The sequence below is a fragment of the Perissodus microlepis genome, chromosome 1, assembly GCF_051167445.1.
Source record: "Perissodus microlepis isolate ML-2025 ecotype Zambia chromosome 1, ASM5116744v1, whole genome shotgun sequence".
Lineage (NCBI taxonomy): Eukaryota > Metazoa > Chordata > Actinopteri > Cichliformes > Cichlidae > Perissodus > Perissodus microlepis.
Window position 1 is genome coordinate 2278429 of NC_140461.1, and position 20793 is coordinate 2299221.

General features: G+C 44.5%; 1 protein-coding gene across 2 annotated transcripts; it reads right to left on the minus strand.

Annotated features, from left to right (window-relative positions):
* Window positions 1-278: 278 nt before the first annotated feature.
* Window positions 279-14680, minus strand: LOC146393097 (NAD(P)H dehydrogenase [quinone] 1-like). Of its 2 annotated transcripts, XM_084926259.1 has the most exons (8): window positions 14566-14680; window positions 6386-8629; window positions 6242-6309; window positions 5280-5447; window positions 4079-4209; window positions 2454-2567; window positions 2072-2173; window positions 279-696 (listed from the first exon to the last, which is right to left on the minus strand). In XM_084926259.1, the coding sequence occupies exons 3-8, from the start codon at window positions 6243-6245 to the stop codon at window positions 337-339; spliced, it is 879 nt and encodes a 292-aa protein (XP_084782385.1). In that variant the 5' UTR covers window positions 6246-6309; window positions 6386-8629; window positions 14566-14680; the 3' UTR covers window positions 279-336. The 2 variants fall into 2 exon arrangements, with proteins under 2 accessions (XP_084782385.1, XP_084782376.1); XM_084926250.1 differs by having other exon boundaries at window positions 6242-8629; window positions 14566-14679.
* Window positions 14681-20793: the final 6113 nt, after the last annotated feature.

Sequence of the window (20793 nt, forward strand, 5' to 3'; positions counted from 1 at the left end):
AATTTAGTTGTATAAAAGCAGGTGGGTGCAACTTAAAATGTTACGTTTAATGAAATCTGGTGAAATAAACTTTATTTGATTAGGATACATTCACTTTACATCAAGCATAATTTCTTTGATGATTTTTTGAATACATAAAAATTTTATTTCATACATTTCAGTTACACTTTCATCAAATGTATTGCTTCATGTTTATGAAGACAGAATTTTTTTTAGAGTAAAAGCTTTTCTGTGTTCAGATATTCTAAAAAAAAAAAATGCTCCAGCACCAAAGTAACTGCTTTAATACAAAGTTTTATTCAAACTTCAGTAAACGTGTCTAAAACCACACGTGAATTACACTGTACGAATGGAGGCACACGCCTTCTTCCTGTGGCCTCGTTCGTCTTCCGCTGTGGCCGCTCTGGTCTGGTTATCGGGCGGCAGCGGCTTCCCCAGGTGGTGTCCTGTGGAGATGCCGAGAGGCTGCGTCGCTAGTTCCTCCTTCACGTCCGGCCGAAGTAAGAATCCTCCCTGAAAGCTGAGGTCAAAGAGCTCACAGCGGGCAAAGGTCAAAGGATTTTCTGTAAGTAGTCCTTTGAGTCGAGTCCGCCACCCCTCGAGCATCGCGGCTCGTGCAGCTGGGGGACTGTGAGCCGGACTCCAGAAAATCTGAGGAGCCAGAACCTGAAATCCACAGAAGTGCAGAATCCCATTCTGGAAGAAACAAGAGCAGGCAGAAGGGAGGAAGATTATTCCACAAGCATTCATCTTTGGGTTTGTTATGTGTTATTTGTGTAGCTTTCCGTCTTATGCCCTTCTTTATCAACTTTAATTGTGTTAGGATTTGTCTCTGTGCTCAGTCATTTCCTGTTTTATTTTGGTAGCTCTTTATTTCCTTGATTATTTTCACCTGTTTCTTGTTACCTAGCTGTTTTCACTCCAATCATTAACCGTCAGCTGTTGGCCTCCCAGTCTTATCATCATCTGATGCTTGTTCTCATTCACTTCATGGATTTTCTGTATTCTGGGTTCCTGCTTTGAGTCAGTTTTGTTTATATGTTTACCTCCAGCTTCTGTTATTTGATAAAAAGAGAGACACAAAAGTCCCAAAAGAACTTTGAACTTTTGAACTGCACATACCAACAGCTCGGTGACTGGCTCTTATCTCTTTTTTATGTAATCACACCCACATCAGCAGTGTTGCTGCTTTTCAAAGACTCCTGATGCTCAGTTATAGCTTCATATTTCTTTCCTTGGACTTTCCTACTGTAGCTTTGCATGAATTAGAGGCGCTCCTTTATCTTACGCTGGGCCCCTCAGCAGTCAACAAATTATTTCTGTTCAGCTCCACGAGCCTGCCTGTCAGAGGAGGAGGCTGCCTGTCTGTTTGTATCAGCTGATAACGGCAGTAAATGGGCCAACGGATGAGGACAAAGTCAGCTTTGAAACACTGGAGGAGCTTCAGTGGTTTATCACAGTTTTATCAGCCGAGATACTGAATCACATTTGTACCTTTGTGTGTGCTGCAGCTTGTTAGGATCAGAATAAGATAATCCTTCGGGATAAAATATGCCCCTTCACTACAATAACCATACACACTGAAAAAAATGAGCTTTGAGGGCCAGGCCCGTCTCCCTGATGCCGTACCACATCCATCAGCTGGTGTGTGACTGAGAGGCTCCAGCAGATTTGATAAAATTGCGACATTTAATGACAGGAATGAAAACAACATCTGTCTCCAACAGGAACATCACAGCTATGATCGATTCCCATTAATCTGCCTCAAACAGGTTTCTGTATGTGAGATTAGGATTACAGTGGATCCTCTGAGTTTGTTACTATTCTGCAGTTTGAAGTTTTGAATTCTTTTGTTTGATTTGTTGCAGCATCACTGAGTCTTTGGTTTTCCTCCTAAGAACTTTCTGTTTTGTGTGTTCTGGTTCACGATGTTGCCTTAATGTTTTGACTTCTCATCTTACTGGATCTTACTGCATAGTTGTGCATGCCGATTAATTATATAATTTACTATGCTTGTAGTAAGTTGTGAATTCTTGGTCTTTGTTTTGAGTTTATTTCTCGGGTGTCTCACCTGCAGAGGCCACAGGGTGACGTTGATGTCTCCGTTGATGCCGTCAGGCTGAAACATCGTCGGAGCTGCTCCGGTCGTGAACGACAACATGGCTTTTTTATCCTTAGAGGAAATATAACATACAGTTGGATAACCAGACCAAAACACGTCCACAAAGAAAAGCTCTTTATTTTATCAACACCAAGTTTTCCAATAATTTTCAAACATATGTACAGAAATTCCTTTGTTGTCTTTTGCTTTTCATCTGTGAAACATGAGCGCATCACCTGACTGTCCCACCTAAATGTAGGTTAAATCGATAAATCCAGACTGATATTAATGGAGTTGGTTGTGTTATTTGTTGCATCCTTCTAATGATTTGTTGTTCTCTGCTGAAACGTACCTTGAATATCCCGTTATCGTACATCTTTTCCAGGGAGAAAGCGAAGCCCTGTGACAGCACTCTGTCTATCCAGCCCTTCATGACGGCGGGAAAACTGAACCAGTACAAAGGAAACTACAGAAGGAAAAAATAATGTTGTTATTAATACCATTCAGAGTTTTATTATTCTCAGTCATTTTCTAGTTCAACACTCTTTTACATCAAGCATTTCCAAAGATGCAAACATGCCTGTACTAAAAGCTGCAGTTCCCCTAATGTCCAGCAGAGGCAGAAGTGAGTCAGTCCCCATAGACTTCCAAACTTTACAACAGAAACAAACATGTTTACAGCCTGGTAGCTGGTCTCTGTACATGGAAGAATGTTTCTATAACCAGTGTTGGGAAGGTTACTTTTAAAATGTATTCCACTACAGATTACAGATTACATGCCCCAAAATGTATTTGTAACGTATTCAGAATACTTTGGATTACTATGTGGAGGTAAGCATGGACGACACAGAGCTCTCAGTTCTCACTCCTTCTTTATTCCTCTCCAAAATCAACTGAACACATCGCGCCACAAAACACAGCAACACACTTCCTCAACACTGGGTGTGAGTGGAGCCCTCTAGTGGTCCACCACAACTTAATATATTATCATGCTATTTACAACTACATGAATGTGATTTATTACTATTACTGAAGGTCCGCGGCACTGAACCGTAGCAAAGGGACCTCTGGCTAATACGTGTGGGACTCGTAGCCAAAAACTAGCTTTACTTTGTTGTCTGGGTCAACTTTGCTAGCGAGAGACAGAGAGAGGCGTTGAAAGGCTGCTCCAACGGAACTTATTGTTTCGGAGGAAAACACGAACACAGCGTACAGTCGAGTCTTAACAGCTTACTTACAACTGGGCTCGTCAGGCTCTCTTCTTGGCTGCAGTGGTTGTTATTATATTTACATGCTTCCAGCTCCCGTTTCTGCTCGGTGACAGCTCGTACTTTTCCTTTTTCTCCCTCCTCGCGCTCACAGACACATAACGGGTATGGCAGTCCATTCTCCCTGCAGCACGGACTACACTGCCCATCAGGCTACATTTTTTAGGGCTATGCCTGTAGCATTCTGCCTATTAGCTTAGCACAACAACAATAACAACAACAACAACAAGGCGCTCTCTCACCGTCCGAGAAGGCGGAGCTCCAGGTTTGGAGGATTTTGAGAATTTTATTTGCAATAGAGATACGACAGCTACTGAGGAAGATGAATTTTATCACCCTGAAAATCTAAATCCTATTTAAATCTAAATTTATTTCTAAAACCACTTTACTTCATGTTGCTCAGATGGTGGTTTTATTAGTCTGTGTTCTGCTTCACTTTAAATATTCTGACCTTTCATGAATCCGCCTCAGGAATAATCTTTCAGAAGAACAACAACATTCCCGATGAGCAGGGCGATTTAAGGAGCTTGTTGAATTTAGAACACAGAAGCTGAACATTACAAACCATTAAAAATGGAACCGATCTCTGTATTCTCAGGATAATCCAGGATGTGGGCTCACTTGTGTTTGTGGGCATGATGGAGAGGTTACTCATCATGAAATGGGAAGTTGTGACACTCAATAACTGCAGCTTTTAGTGACCTCTGACCTGGAAGATGATGAGCTCGGCCTCTGTTACTTTGCGCTGCTCAGCTACGATGTCTTCACTGAGACGGCCCTCCATCCCGGCGTGCAGGGTCTCTTCTCCGTACTGGAAATGCTCAGAGTTCCTCACATCACCTGAACACAACACGCTCAGTCAGAATCTCACTGGGAGGTTTTATCGGTTCACTTTAATTGGGTGTTTTCAACCCAGAGGCACCCTTTCTATATAAAACAAACCTTTGACTTAAGCTGAGAGTTATTTCACTGATACCCATTAAAGGCCATAATTTATTAACAAGTGTGATGCTTGTGAGGGGAGATAGTCCAGTGTGCAAAAAACTGATCAGCAGCATTTTTTAAAAACTTTCTGTAGAAACTATAACAAAAGCTGTAGCGGCTGGAAAAAGGCAAATCTCACATAGTCCTGAGAAAACTGAAGAAACCCTGAAACATCCCTTCAGGTCAGCATCTAAGGTCTGAGTGCAAAGCTGAGGCAGCAGAGCCGTTTGTTGGGTAGTTTCAAAGTGTTTGATGAGGTGATGAAGGCGAGGTTAGCAAGAGTCACATGGCATGCCTTCATCTATCAGTCCAATCATTAAAAGTTCTGATGATAGTTCAGGGCGCACAGGGGCTGTTTTTCACCAGGAGACGTGTCTTAAAGTTTCAGCTTCCTCTTTGGTGTCCACTGCACACAGAAGATGTGTCACCATGTGGAGCTGAGGGGCATTTCAGCCCAGAGCATGCCCAGTCTGAGCACTACAGCATTAAAGAGCAGACTACAGCGGACAAAGAAATGATTAGCCTGCAAATCAGACCAAGGTATGTTTCATTCACTTTAAATATTTACACAGATTTGAAGGTGAGGATTTAAAGGTGAGGTGATGGACCACAAACTGAGAGACACACAGAGAGCAGCATTAAAGCTTGAGTTGGTGTTTTCCCAGGATTTGCTGACAATGAGAAAGATGAAGCTCGGCTCAAAACGTGCCCAAAGACACAAAACAAGAAAGAATAAATATGTCAGATGAACGCAGACGAAGCACAAAAAAGGCCAAAAACTGACTGACAGATGCAACGTCAGTCAGAGAGACACGCCTGCAGTCATCTCTGTCTCGCAGCATCTGAAGTCATAAAAGTTTAAATGTACAAATATGATAAGCTCCTGCACTCTGCTCTGATTTAGAAATAAAAAGATGATGGGTCACCGATGATGTCATCCCGCGTGGCACTGGCTTTGAAGTTCATGGCGTACAGGTCAGACACGACGACCTCGTATCCCTGCAGCTTCAGCTCCTGCAGCGCCACATCTCGAGCCGCCGCGTTGAACGAAGCCGGACTCTGGTGGGCGTAAACGATCAGAGCTGTCTTCTGAGCTGACACACACACACACACACACACACACAGAGCTGTTAAACCTTGAGGCTGAAATCAAGTTTGATGACTTTCTTTGTCGTGTTGCTCAAAATATGAAAACTGGAACAAACTAATGAAAAAAATGAAAAGAGTTCAAATTTAAATCTGGATGTTTATCAGAAACATTTCCTCTTTAACAGTAAACACAGACGTACAGCTCGTCCGACACAATCGAGCTTTAAATAGTGTTTCTAAATACAAAAGACAGGAAGCAGAAAATCCTGTAAATAACCTTCAGAAGGTGAAACTAGAAACGTTTAAGTCACAGCAGGCTGACCGCAGGATTTCACAGTGCTTTCTGTTATTATAAATTCCTCCTCGTCCATCTGGACATAAGAACAAAAACATATTCCTTTGTTTTGTTTTTAGCTTATTTTTTTTATTTCATGCACAGCTTCAGAAGTCCGAGAGAATAAAAAAAGAAACACGAAGCCTCCAATTTTGTTTTTCCTTCCTCTTTAACCAATAAGCAAATGTGAGAACACCCAGTGTGGGGTGTATTAATTCATTACGCTATTTTACATTCCTACAGTGATCCATTATCGACAAACCTGAAAATCTTTCTTAATTAGTTTTTACAGTTCTGAGAGCAAACTTTATTAAGAAAATAATTACATATACTTGGAAATATAAAGAAAGACATACACCTGAGGTTTGTTTGGGAGCTGTGTGGATGCACACGGTCTGCCCACAGGGCGCTCAGCAGTTTATAGATTTATTTCTCAGATTTTTAACAATGAGCGCAGACACTTACCCATGCTGCGTCTGCTGGACCTGTCGGCACAGGAGACCGGGTTCGCGGGGCTTCTTATAGGCCCACGGCTTTGTTAGCGTGAGAAACACGGTTAGATCAGATGTCAGGATAGAACAAACCTGTCTGAGAGTCATAACAACATACCGTCGGGGTGGGGCATGTTGTCAGAGTGCAGGGCCGGTTCAGCGGGGTGCTTTGAGAGGGAGGAGTGTTGTGTGGACTCAGCGTGGAGCAATCCGGTCGTTAAGTCTGACGTCACTAGCCGTGTCTGGGCCTAAACTCCGCTGCAGGTCCATATATCAAACGATCACTATGGCATTGCTGAGAGTTGAAAAACTGTCTAAAGTCTTTCATCTTTAATAAAATGATCAGCGTTCTGCTCTACCAGGTGTAACAATTGAGTTTATCATCCAGGCATCCATGAAAATGGAATTTATGACATTTAACGGAGTTAGAAGTTAGCAGGAAGTTAGCTCGCTAGCTTCTATCTAAATACAATATAGCATGTCCTGACTGCGGGGTTTTGGAAAGAAATTAAAACGTACAGCTCTGTTATCACTTCCAACATAAATGAAGACAGAAAACTAAACAGCAGTGACGTTTGTAGAGTTACTGAAGTTTGGCTAGCTGGTATATAATGATGTGCTACGTGACCGCTAGCGACACAGCTATGTTAGCATAATATAAACAAGCTAACTTTTTTTCCACTGATAAAAGTTAACGTGAGTGTTCTCGGTGGTCAGGAACAAATGTAATCGCATGGCAGGATGCTGTAAAAGGACCAAACTTCAGCCAGGAGAACAACTGAGATAATCCATCCACAATACGAGGTTAGTCATTCATATACTGCTGCATGGGCTGGGCTGGAGTTACATCGTAAGGTTTTAAAAACTGAGCTTAAATAAATGATTAAAGGTAATAAAAGCCGAGGGAGGTCAACAGTGATCACTGACTGTTTTAGGAGTTTTTTGAGATTAAATGGAAGAAAATACAAAACATTAAACATGTTAACAACACAAAAGCCATATTAAACGCAGACTACTTTAGGCCCGCAAGTAGGATTCGTCACGTCATCACTTAACGACCGGATAAGATTGTTTTCTTTTGGCCTGCAAAAGAATGTTTGGGTCACTTTCAAATGATTATCCTGCAGGGTCACGTGGTTTAATGCACGCTTTAATCCCGCTTCATTTCACCTTGTTGGAAGAAAAGTGGACGAAGGCGTCAGTTTGAGCAAAGCCTGATCCGTCCAGTCAGTGTCTCCAGTTTGTCTGCACACGGACTCTCATGACTGACAGCAGAGTGGACTTTCACATAGTTCACAAATGATTACAAAATCACATAATGGAGACATGATGAAGAATATGAGGCCTTTTTTATTTTGATCTCACACAGTCCACAGGACTAATCTTTAATCAGCCAGCCAAGCAAAAAATAAAACAACAAAAAAAAAGATGAAGTGGAAGCAAAAAATTATAATGATAAAGTCCAAAAACAGGCTGGACATGAAAACAGCCAACGCCAACCAGGAAACCACAAGAACACCAAGAACAGGAAGACCTCACACAAAGAAAAAGGAAAGAAGGAAACCTGCAGCGAGCAGCAATGCGACACAGCGTGAGGGGAGCAGGCGGGAAATCAGCTGATACTGAGGGACAACGGTGAGGCTTTCTTACTCAGCTAACATCATGCTCGTAAACTGTCAGTACGAACCACGGCAGTGAGAAACAGGTTCTAATAGCATTATTATCCCTTTGGTCTAAAAGGGCAAAGGTCAGAGGTCAAAGTCTGATCAGGATCCACTGAAAGCTTTTCCACCTATCGTGTTTACAGACGCTCAAACGCTACAAAAACCATAATGTCCTTGGCTGAGGTAAGTGGGAATCAACGAAGAAACCCAAAAACCATCGAGATTCACTGCTTAAAGGTGCAGTAGGCACCAAGTTTAAGTCACTTCCATCAGACAGGCACCGGGACCAGGACCGGGACCAGAACGAGGACCGGGACCAGAACGAGGACCGGGACCTGTAAACAGCTTTGTAAAGTGAGACATGTTTAGAGGCAATCCCAAGAAAACATCTTTCACCCCTGAGGTTGCGTGCTGCAGCTAAACTTAGAGACGGTCACTTTATCTGTGTGTGTGTTTATCTGTGTATGTGTATGTGTGTGTATGTCATGGTACAAGAGAGTGTCTTGAAGCTTCTATCGGACGCTGGTCATACCTGGAAAGCTCATCTGTAACCTTGGAAAACCAACTACTCAACACACTTACCTGCCTGCCCTCCTGCTCATCGTTCTCCTCCTGGACTCCCTTGGAACTCTGGATTGGATCTCCTGCTACTCCCACTGCTCTCACCTTGCCCGGACACTCGAGCGTGCATCTGAGTCCTGATTGGATAAGGCATAGACAGGAAGGAAAAAGTGATGATTATTAGTACAAATGGAAGAAGGTGATGGACTTGGATAAGTTTAGCTTCTTCCTACTCCTTTTTGAATATGTTACCATATTAATTATGACTATTCTGTTCTCCTTATGTTTTACTTTGATATTTTTTTTTCATTTTCTTTCTGTATTTTTTTAAAAGAAAATAAAGGCGTACAATTCCAGCTCCAAATAAATTCAAGATGTAGAAACGAGTTATGTTTCTGTAAAATATTCGGCGTGTCTGCATTAACCTGTCTTTTCCATATCTGTCAGATGTGACCTTTATCTGAATGATCCTGAGGTGGATCCCTGACACGCTACTCGCACGCTACAGTTCAGGCTCAGCAGGCTGCACTATCATAGGAATGCTACCTGCACACCTGTGTCACCTGCTGTTCACCTGATTAGACCTTCAGATAAGAGTGTGCTTTACATGCTGATGTGCAAACTGTGAATGCAGCTCTTCCAGGAATGAAGCGCAGCAGCGCTGCATGCCTTTCAAACACACAACCAGATGGTGCAGTCTGCTCTTCTGCACCAGTGAAACATCACAGTTTGATCCAGTGTGAACAGCAGCCAGTTGTTCAGCTGGTGCTGAACTTGTTCTCTGGGTTAAAAACATCACAGCTGCTGCTGCCGGATCTCTGAGCACCTCAATGCTTCTGGACTCAAACCTGTAACTCCATCTCATTCACACAGAGTGAGCTCTGGGGCTATGAGGTACACGCTGAAGTGCCAAAACCTGCAGTTCCTCTAACGTCCAGCAGAGGCTCCAGCAGTGACTCCCCCTTCATAGGAACCCTACAGGGCGGGGGGTTTAGATTCACCAGTGTGGGTCAGCTGAAGGAAAATGGCAGTTCTGGTGAAAGTTGAGACGATGAAAGTGTATTCACGCCGTGTCTGTGGTACCTCTGTCAGCCGTGACCACGAACTGAGAAGAACCGAGCCGGGGCCTTTCAGTGTAAGTTTTGCATGTTCTCCCTGCGCCTGCAGGTTTCCCTCCACAATCTAAAGACTCACGCGTTAGTTTGATTCTATGCTGGCCATGTGACCTGCTGTATGAGTGTGCGGTCAGAGCGCCACATGCAGTTCAAAGTGCTCCCATTGGTCACTAAGAGGTCATAAGATTAGAAATGCAGCTGAGCTGTGGATGTTTTTCTGATGAGGCAGAGAAGACCGTGTGTAATTGTGCTAATGTTGTTTTAATAAAATATATTTACATTCTGTCATGTTATTATGTCCTGTGTGTCTAATCGAACACAGGACAAACTCTGCACAGTAAAAAAGTCTGAAGGACTTTCATGCACTTATTTTACCGTTTTTCACCAGACATTGAATTTGACCATTTACCCATCATAGAAACCCTAAAAGTTACCAGAGATTTTACAGTGTGTGATAACAGACGTTTTGCTCCTGAATCGAGTGTTGTCAAACGAGGAAAAATGCTCTCTCTGCTTTCCAAAAACATTAATTAAGCTTTACTCATTCATGTCAGAAAAAGTCTAAATAGACCTCTGGTTTAAAATTTGCTGTAGAAATGTATCCGGAAAATATATTTAATACTTTTATTTTATCATCAGCACATCGTCAGAAGGTTGCTGTCAGATTTACAGGAACATTACTGAGATGGCTGCTGTGAGACAGTCTGTTAGCTCATTTAAGACCAAACACCTGCAACAGTAACCAGAACCTTGCCAGTGACTGGAAAGCATTAATAGATCGATTTTTATTGTAAAAAAAATCCTCATGAAAAAAAGTCTGCAGATGTTTTTCTTTCTTTTCTGTAAGCAAGTCTTTTCTCAGGTGTACTCCGCACCTGACTAATTATGTATCTGTGACTTGATGCCATCCAGCTCAGGTGAGCCAGCTTCAAATCCAGGTGAGCAGCAGCCTGAGAGGAACACGGATTTAAAGAGCGCAGCTCTAAGTCTGATCCCACCGTGTGCCTCGATCTCATAATTTCCTCTAACATCACGAGCGCCCATTCACAGGGAAAACTGTCACCTGTTGCTGCACTGTAAGAGCAGAGGAAGGAAACACTGCAGCGTCAGTAAGATAACATCCTGCTGCGGCCTGTATGAAATATCCACAGGACTCTTCACATTCATCATACCTGCTGCCCTCTGCTGTCCTGATGCTCATCTGTGGCTTCAAGGTTTGGCATCGTGCTGGATTTTATTTCTTCTTATAATCACAAAAACTGAAGCTACACAAAAATCCTTTTTTATTTTACCAGGAAGTTTCACTGAGAACAAATCTCTGTGGCTGAGGAAGCAGCAGGCGGCGTGCAACAAACAAATTCAGTAAAAACACAGCAAGAACTTTGGGATCAATACTTGGAACCTTTGTCTGCCTCTGAGTCTCTATTTGAGTCTTTTAAATAGTTAATTATGACAAATCTCCCTCACCCAATTCTTTATGATGCACATGTGTGTATATGTATGTCTGTGTATGTGATTGTATATGAGTGTGTGTGTATATGTTATGGTAGAAGAGAGTGTCTGAGGATTTTGCAGCTGGAGTCGGTGTGTTTCCTGTGTCTGCCCTCGTGGGTGGAGTCCCTGGTGTCTCACCTGAGTTCCATCCACGGTTAATCAGCAGAAGGTTCTCGAGGCCAGCGCTGTCCTCCACTCTCCACCAGTTTGTCAGCTACGTTCTGGTGGTAACTAGGTCTTCATGTACCTTGTTTTTGTGACTTAGTCCTTGTGTTTAATCTTGTTTCCCTGTTCCTTAGTTAGTGGTCACATCTCCAGACCCATCCACTGCTGAAGCTTCTATCGGACACTGGTCATACCTGGAAAGATGGGGTGGAGCCACCACAGGAACCCACACTGTGCATCACTGCAGTGTTCGTGTGTTCAGCTGCTGATGCAGAAAATGTAGAATTGCTTTAATATTTGAATCCAGGGGCGGGTCCAAACTTTTAGGGGGGCTCAGTTTCCAATCATACTGTCATGCATGCAGTGCCTTGTAATTAATATTAATGATTCAACTGGAAAACATCACAATGTTACGTTCCAAAGCCACCTAATGTGTTGGATGACCTATTGTAGTGTCTAAGAATAATTCAGAGGGAATAATCAGAGATTTCAATCTAATCCAACGTTTTAGGGCGGAGCCTGTAGTTATCGAACCCGAGGCAAAAACTCAGCCCCCGAGGCCTGGAGTTCGACACCTGTGTGCTGGAGGGTGTAGGGAGCCACAGCCCCGTCCCCCAGGGCATGAAGCATGCATGGAGGAGATCCAGGCCCCAGAGTGCGAGAGCCCAAAGAGGACCACCGGAGGGGCATCTGTGCCACCCACCTGGGGAGCTGAGGAGAGCCCCAGACGAGGAGTCAGCCAGCAGCCACGGAGCAGAAGCCAGACGGGGCTGCAGTGGCGTGCCCGTGGACTCTGCCAGCAGCCAGCTGTGCCAGAGTGTTATTGTAACATGTTATTGTTAATACTATTAATGGTTGTTTTTAGGGATGCTCTGATGAAACTAGTCTATGCTTGAATCTCACTCTGCTCCTCAGACCTCAGAGTCCGAAGAGACACTCAAATATTTAGAAAAATCACAGGGCTTTGCTGACAGTGGTGAACAAACACATGGAATCAATTATTCAGGGGAAGGGGCATCCGAATTACACAGTCTTATTGCACCACAACAGTTTATAGTTTCAAGCAGGTCCAAAACCAAAAGTGGAAGCAAAACAGCCAAAGCAAAAGGAAATTCATGACGATGTTTTCAAATGTGTTTTGTTGCTGGTTCGGTGAGTTTCGGTTGGAGTGATGAAACCTGCAGCTTCAGAATCTGAGATGTCGGCTTTCGGCACAGACGGCGTGTCCGTGTACACTTTGTGTTTACATGTTTTAAAGGAATCTGTTTACCTGCTTGCTAATCGTTTGGTGGTTGCTGAAATGGTTTTGTGGGCTTTTAGCTGAGATGCTGATGTTTCTGTGGACAACACACGTGTCTGTATTTAAATAGCAGCTGTGGCGATACATCCCATTAAACCAGATGTTCTCCCCGGGTACCGGGGGCTCTGATTTTCAACAGGTTAGTTGTTTCTTACTTAATTACTTTGTGCTGTATGACTGGCCATAAGGAGGTTTTAATCAGTGGGAAAAGCTGTAAAACTCAATCACAGCTAAACGTCCAAAATTTAAACTCGCGCTTGTTTGTTCTGCTGCTCACCACAAACAAGTGAACTATAAATGGCTTCAAGCGCACATTCACACACATTTAGACACTGCGCCACATGCACACACACCTCTGCCATTCAAAGACACTTTGTGTATAGTAATAATAATAATATAGTATATTGTAATCTTCAACAGCAAACTGAACGTTGACCTCTTCCAAGGACGTTTTTTTTCATTCAGCATTTTCATAAAACGCTTATTTTTATAGATTTACTATGCAGTCAGTCATATATTGAGTCTGAAAGTTTCCCCAGAGATGATAGAAATATCCGGATGTGACACATCAAAGAAGCGCTCTGACACTTTTATGAATCGGCTGCTGTGATTGGATCGCAGCCAGCAGCCTGCTCTGAGTTCTGAGACCATCCGTGACACAGCACAGCTTCCACTGCTTCCACTGCTTCCACGGCTTCCACGGCTTCCAGCAACGCCGCCGCCTCGCGAATTCTACTCAAGGTAATGAGTAGAAACACCAACAAGCCACACAGGTTTGTTCCACTAGAATGAGACAGAAAAGGTCATTTTGCAGTTCCGTTTAAGTTTATTACTTAAAGGAAAACAATGTTTTTATCACGGTCCTGTATGTGATGACCAGTGTTGGTCAAGTTACTTGAAAAAAGTAATCAGTAACTAATTACTGATTACTTCCCCAAAAAAGTAATCCCGTTACTTTACTGATTACTTATTTTCAAAAGTAATTAATTACTTAGTTACTTTTTAAAAGCACGATTTACAACCTGAATAGGTGATAAAGCGATAGTGTCACGGCTGGCGGGTTGAGCCGTGGCCCTCCAGCTGACGAGGCAGGAAGCTGGACGGGCTCCTCGGGCCCTCCAGCTGGCGAAGCAGGAGGCTGGACGGGCCCCTCGGACCCTCCAGCGGAGACAGGCGGCTGAACGGGCCCCTCGGACCCTCCAGCGGAGACAGGAAAGTGCTGGCCGGGCTCTCCAGAACCCCCAGCGGAAATAGTCACTGAACCAGGGGGCACAGGGGCCCCTGGCACACGCAGGGCTGCACCAGCAGGCACACGGGCCTCTGGAAAACACAGATCAGAACCAGTAGGCGCACGGGCCTCTGGCAGGAACAAATCAGAACCAGCAGGCGTACGGGCCTCTGGCAGGGACAGATCAGAACCAGCAGGTGCACGGGCCTCTGGCAAACACATAGCAGACTGCAGCTGCACAGAGCATTGACTCAGCTCAGGCAGCGACAGCCGGGTGCGGTCCTCAGCTGGCTTCTTAACCTCCAGGGGTCCAGAGTCGGCTGGGGGCTGAAACCCAGCCTCTGGGGAGGCCCTGGAGTGCGTCTCAGTCTCTGAACTGGCCAGCTTTTGAGGAATGTTTTCACAGTTATTAGGTTTGTCTCTCTGCTTAGAACAGGAAGTTGTTGACCTGTCCTTTATGGGTTGAACTGTCATGGCTTGCTGTACCGGAGGAGTTGGTGAAGATGAAGGCTGAAGAGGAGGCTGAGCTGATGATAAGGCTGATGAGTCTTCTACCAACTGAGCTATTGACTGGGCTATGGACTGTAACATAGTGTCTAATAAGTCTGGCTGTGACTGTAACTGGGCTATGGGTCGTGAGGCTGAATGTGATGGAGGTGACGACTGAGCGGCTAACTGAGCTAGCGGCTGGGCAGCTGACTCAAAAAACACAGCCCCGGTATAAACAGTCACACGGTCTGGCGAAACAGAAAAAGTGTCTTTTCCACTCACCACAGCCGGCAACTCAGAAGTCTCGGGTTAGGGTTAGGCTGTGGCGATGGGCGTCGGCGGCGTGAACGTCGCTTCCTTCTCGGGGATAGCTCCGACCGGCCGGGTAATTCCTCATCCGGCGGGCCGGGCCGCAGATTGCCCGGCGGGCAGTGCAAAACATTCACCACCGGGCTGGGTGAGGAAGCGGTAGCAGCTGGAGGGTGAAGGTGAAGTTCGTTGAGTATGAAATTCTGTGCGAATGGGTGAAGAGAGTCCAGTAGCCAGGAGTGAGCAGAGATTAATTGCTGTAGCCTGGCTTCTACAGCGCGGTGAAATTCCTCTCCCTCATGTTCAAGCCACAGGTTAACCAACCTCGAAACGGAGTCAATCACTTCCTCCCGAAACTCCTGGGAAGGTGCGGATGCTGCTGGGTCCATGTTTGGTCGGCTCGTACTGTCACGGCTGGCGGGTTGAGCCGTGTGGTGTGGAGGAAAAGGAGGACCCAAAATGCGGCAGTGACTGATGTTTCGAGTGATGTTTATTTACAAGGTGGCAGTGGCAGAAACAGGCAACGAAGCGTGAGTAATTACAAACGGAAACCTAAACTGGGAGAAACTAAAGAGCAAACCTGAAATCTTAACAAAACGGGGAGCAGAGCAGAGAGACGCAGACTAAGGAACAGGAACACCATAGAACGCAGACGAGCCGACAACGAACACAGACCGACACCCACTAAATATACACACACACAAGGTAATCGGTTAATCACACACAGGAGGGAAGAACAGCTGAACCCAATACACATGAGGACCGGAGGAGACAAGCTGAACACAATGACAACAGACACAGACCTTCAGAACAAAACAGGAAATCTAGAACCCGAACCGGACACAAGGGGGGAGGACACCGAATAACTAGAACAGAGGGACATAATCATAAAACACAAAACGCTGGGCCAACGACCCAGCACCATGACAGATAGATCTTTCAGCTCAATTCTACTTTTTCTGCATAATCCATCATACAAAATGTAATCAAATGGAAAAGTCTCTTTTTAAAACTTGTTTTATCAGTTTTAATCTTTTAACTTTATGCATCAAGCAAAAATGTAATTATCTGCAACATTCTCTGACTGGAATAAATTAGTTTAACATTTAAACCTATTTTCTGCACATTCCAGCACATAAAATAAAATATTTTTTTGTGTTTACACTCAGTCTTTCAAATAGATGCAAGTAAAACACAGCAGAAAATAAATAAAGTCAAAGACTAGCGGTCCTGTTGCTCTATTTTCACCTGTAAATCAGGAGCAGGGTAGGCGGAGGTTTACCCTGGTGCAGGTGTGGCGCAGCGGTCAGTGGAAGAATCCGCGAGTTTCTCTGTGAGTTTCCCATGACGTGGTTGCGCACTCGGTCCTTGCTCGGAAGTTTAGGGGTTTTTCTTCGCTGTAAAAAGAAGTTTTCTTCCCACGCACAACGGACACTAATGTTTTTGTCACTTTTTATGGAATCAAACTCAAAGTAAGGTCAGTACTTCCACGCTTTAAACGCTGCACGCTCATACTCTCTCCCGCACTCGATATATGATCCACTGTTGATCTGCACACAGCTGTTGTCACAAATGTCGCACTCGCTTACGTCACTGTCATGAGACATTCTGGCAAAAAAAAATCACGGTTTTAGTAACGCAGTAACGCAGCGTTCCTACGGGAAAGTAACAGTAATCTAATTACCGTTTTCGCAATAGTAATCCCTTACTTTACTCGTTACTTGAAAAAGTAATCAGATTACAGTAACGCGTTACTGCCCATCTCTGGTGATGACTCTGTGTTTTTGTTTTGATTAATATTATCACTGTGTCCCATGTGACTCCTGTCCCTGCACTCCGTGTTCCCTCTGCTCAGTGTCAGATCGGTGTCTCGGTGCCTGTCGTTATGCTTCCTGTTTTATTTTGATGATCCCTGTTCTGTGTTCAGTCTCTGTCCCCATGTTTTCTCTGCGCCTGTTCTGGTCCCACTTCTCCGTGTCAGTATTGTCGTAGTGTGACCTCAAAATGGACAAAAAAGTAGGATTAAGCAGACAAAACATCCACAACTTCTATGCAGCGTGCACCACATACATACCACGCCCACGCACCTGCTGGCAATAGGTCAGCATTTTCAGAACAGGCATGATTATTTATTAGTCGCCAACCTTTCACGGACGGTTTAATTTCAGGCACTATTTTCACGGACCAGCTGTTAAGATGTGGCGGATAAATACAACAAAATAAAATGATACGACCAAGACAAAAAACTGGTATTTTGTAAATATAATAATAAACGAGAATTCATTGTGTAACTTTATTAGCAGCGTCCTCCTGAAGTGCACCAACAACATTGAGAGTAACATACTGCTCTCTGGTCGCTATAACGCGGAAACATTTCTTTCAAAATAAGACGCACAAGTACAACACGGGAAAGACCCAGAGGAACCGAGTTAACGATAAAAACCCCGAAAACCATAAATTTCACACCCGAGTCTCAACTCTCACGGCATAAATCATCCTGCTATATTATCATAACAGGAGGAAACTGTGGGAGTTTTCCACTGAATCGCTCCACCAACTCACCTGCCTGCCCTCAGTCACCGTCATTGCATCCCACCGATTTCCCGCTCTCGGAACCCAGCCGCCTCACCCCACCTCCCCTGTTGCCACTTCTCCACCTGCAAACCTCTATTGAGACTCCCGGTTGCGCTCCCTGAAGCCTGCGCCTTTCCTTCGTGCTCCTGAGCTTCTATTCTAGTGAATTTCTCTCATTTTCACTGCCATACTTTTAATTAATGTATTTTGTTTTATACTACGCATATTTTATATGTCATTAGGTCATTTATTGTGGAAATTCTCATGCATTAACTATTGTACTGCATGTTGGTTCTGCTGGTGCACCTGAGTGAGATGCATGCCCATGTGGATGTATGAGCAAAGCAAGTTGAAGCAGTAGAGGCCAATTTAAGTCAGAGCAAGTTCAAATGTTCTTAAAAGTATCTGTAAAGTGCTCATTTCTGCCTCAAAGCGGAGGTCAGCCAGCGAGGAATGTTTTGTATGTTATATAGATCATTTTATGTCTCTATTTCACCCGTCGCACTATTTATTGAAGTTTATGTTGTTTTAGTTCGACGGGAGTGTAGTTTGTGATCAAAGTGATACTGTAACAATATCAACCGCAAGACCTTACAACTCACATTACAGCCAACTTCATGCCATCACATAAAAAAGCTCTTAATTGACTATAAGAAGAGGTGGAAGTGATAGTCGAACTCAGAACTGCATGATTCCCGCCCCCTGGTGGCGAAATCGTGTCATTGCACCAAGGACCAAGCTGCTGCAAATGTTATTGGACACAATGATTCACCAGTTGCTTCTTCATAAAGACGTCCAGAAGCCAGATATTGTAGTTCATGTTTGGAAACGAGACACAAGGATGAAGAAACAATAAGAAACTGTGTTTAAGCCTGACAACAACAGCACCACAAGTTAGCCAGAAGCCTCAATTTTATCTCACAACTTAGACATTCACATTACTCACACTCTCATTACACATACATATAGGATCTTGGGGGTGGGCACGCTACACGGAATCCAAAAGACAGTCAGGGTGTACAACCTCACCCCTGGCATCGTTGCCTACCTCTCAATTTTAAATACACGTAGACACTGAGGGCTATCAGGAGGGGCTATGCGCTTACCTGCTGCTCTCTGGCAGGTAGCTCCATGCCCTCCTGGGTTTTAAATGCACCTTAGAACACACATGCATCAACACTACATATGAGCGGGCGGAGGGAGGTTTGGAGTCTTCACACACTCCCGTTCTCTGCGACCTGCTGGAGCGGGGGGCCGGGAGGAGGAGTTGGCCGTCCGACTGGGGTCTGGAGTGTGGGGCCTCCCTGCTGCTGCGGAGTCAGGGCGGTCTGCTTCTCCCCACCGCAGGGAAAAGGGTAACACCACCTGGGTCTGGGTGCAGTTTCCCCCTCCAGGGGCAAGGGTACCTAGACCCGGGGCTTAGAGTACACTTGGGGAGTGTGATTGTGTGTACAGTATCTCTCTATGTCTGTCTCCACGTTGGGTGAGTGTTGAGTAATTGCATATGAGAGCATGAGGGTGGGAATGGATGTTTGTATCTGTGTGTGCCTGTTTGTCTGTGTCTATATCTCAGGCCGGGTATCAGACGCCACCTCTCTGGGGACATCTCAGGCCCTCCAAGGTATGGAGGCCTATCTCCCCCACCACTTCCCCTGCCAGTGGCAGACGCCCTCAGACATCGGTGCATTGGTGGTTCTTTGTGTCCGGGGTTCGGCGTCCAGGTACCCACCGGCTCACTCCTTGGCGGCTGCTTGTCGGGGCCTGGAGCCTGGGGCTCGCTCGAGCCACTTCGGGGGTGGGGTGCCCTCGGCCTCTCGGCCTCTCGGCCTCTCGGCCTCTCGGCCTCTCGGCCTGGGGCTCGGTCACTCTGGCACAGCTAGCTGCTGGCGGAGCTCACGGGCACGTCACTGCAACCCCCCCTGGCTTCTGCTCCGCGGCTGCTGAGTGACCCCTCATCTGGGACTCTCCTCAGCTCTTTCTGGGATAGTGGCGCGGCTGCCCCTCTGTTGGTCTTCCTTGGTCTCTTGTACTCTGAGGGCCTCTGGATGTCTGGAGTCTTGATCTCCTCCATACCTGCTTCATGCCCTGGAGGACAGGGCTGTGGCCCCCCCACACCCTCTAGCAGATCATTACATGAAGGAACCTTTTAAATACAAGCGCGTCCATGCTCACAGGTGTACACACGGGTGCTCACTAGGGCTGCCACAAACGATTATTTTGATAGTCAACTAGTCACCGATTATTTTTGCCAGTAGTCGACTAATCAGATCATCATCCATTGGATGTAAAACTACAGCTTATTGTACCAGCAGCATCTGCTCTTATATAACTATCATTAGCTTACAGCTTTAAGTGTTTCAGGTATGTGCTAACTAAAAATAAAGACAAGATGATAGTTTATTAAATTTTAATGAAATTTGCAGATTGTTTGGTGAAGTTTAATAAACTCCTTGCTATCTAAAATATAACAGGACACCGGAGTAAATTCTCAACCGTCTCACACTTCTGATAATCAGCTGTCTGCTTGAGGTTTATTCAGCTGTGTAAAACTATAACTTTAATCTCAGCCAAACCGATTTACTCAGGAACAAATAAAATACTAAAAAAAGCCAAACAATAACATTTTTAAGTTATCTAAGTGACTTATATATCATGTTTAACCTGAGTAGCGAAAGACGGCGGTGGGTTTGAAAACGATTTGCCGGGAGTCCGGTGTTCTCACGGCTCTAGTGAGCCTTGCCCCCGGCGAGCTATCGAACTAGTGGGTAACAGACGTCTCCGAAAACGTCGGAGCGCTTTTGAAAATATGTGGTGTCTTGATAAACTGAGCAGATATTTGAGGTTTACAAGAGAGTGATATTATACCCCTTATGTCAAACTGAGTGATTTATGGCCCCAATAAATTATTCATGAGCTCAGGAAGTAATAAAGGAAGTAATAAAAATATGATATTCATAAAAATATGATATTCATAAAAAATATGATAGTTCATAACTCATTGCTTTTTTTCCCCTAAAAAAACAACTAATTGATTATTTAGAAAGTTTCTTATATATCAAATAGCATTCTTTTATTTTTTAAAGCCATTAAAAAGTTTTTACTTTTTATGCTTAAAAAACGCCATCTGGTGGTGGGTCAGCGTGTGTGTGTGTGCGCGCGTGCGCGTGCCCGACACTGTGTGTCTGGGCGCGCGGGGGCGCGCCTGTGTCTCCGGACCGTGCTCTCTCTCGGGCTCCGTGCTTATGGGTTTAAAAATGTATTAAACCATATTAAAATTGTTTAGTTAAACTTGTGCTTTTGTAACGTTCAGTATGGCCAGAAATACAGGTTGCATGCCTTGGGGGAAAACTTTATTTCGATTTATATGCATTTGTAGATTTAGAATAAAACTCATAGTCAGAAAAAAACTCTCGCGATCCCCGCAGCCCCCTCAACCTAATCCTTGGACACTTGGACACAAAACTCCTTAAAAAACCCTCCGCGTTTTCTCCAAAAACCCTAGAATAACTTGTTAGCTACCCTCTATTCCCAAAAACCTTATATTCAAAAACAGGGCAAAAATCCTTAGTCTTTTTTCTTCAAAACCATCCCTCTTACTAGCAACCTCTAAAATTCAACGCAGAGTCT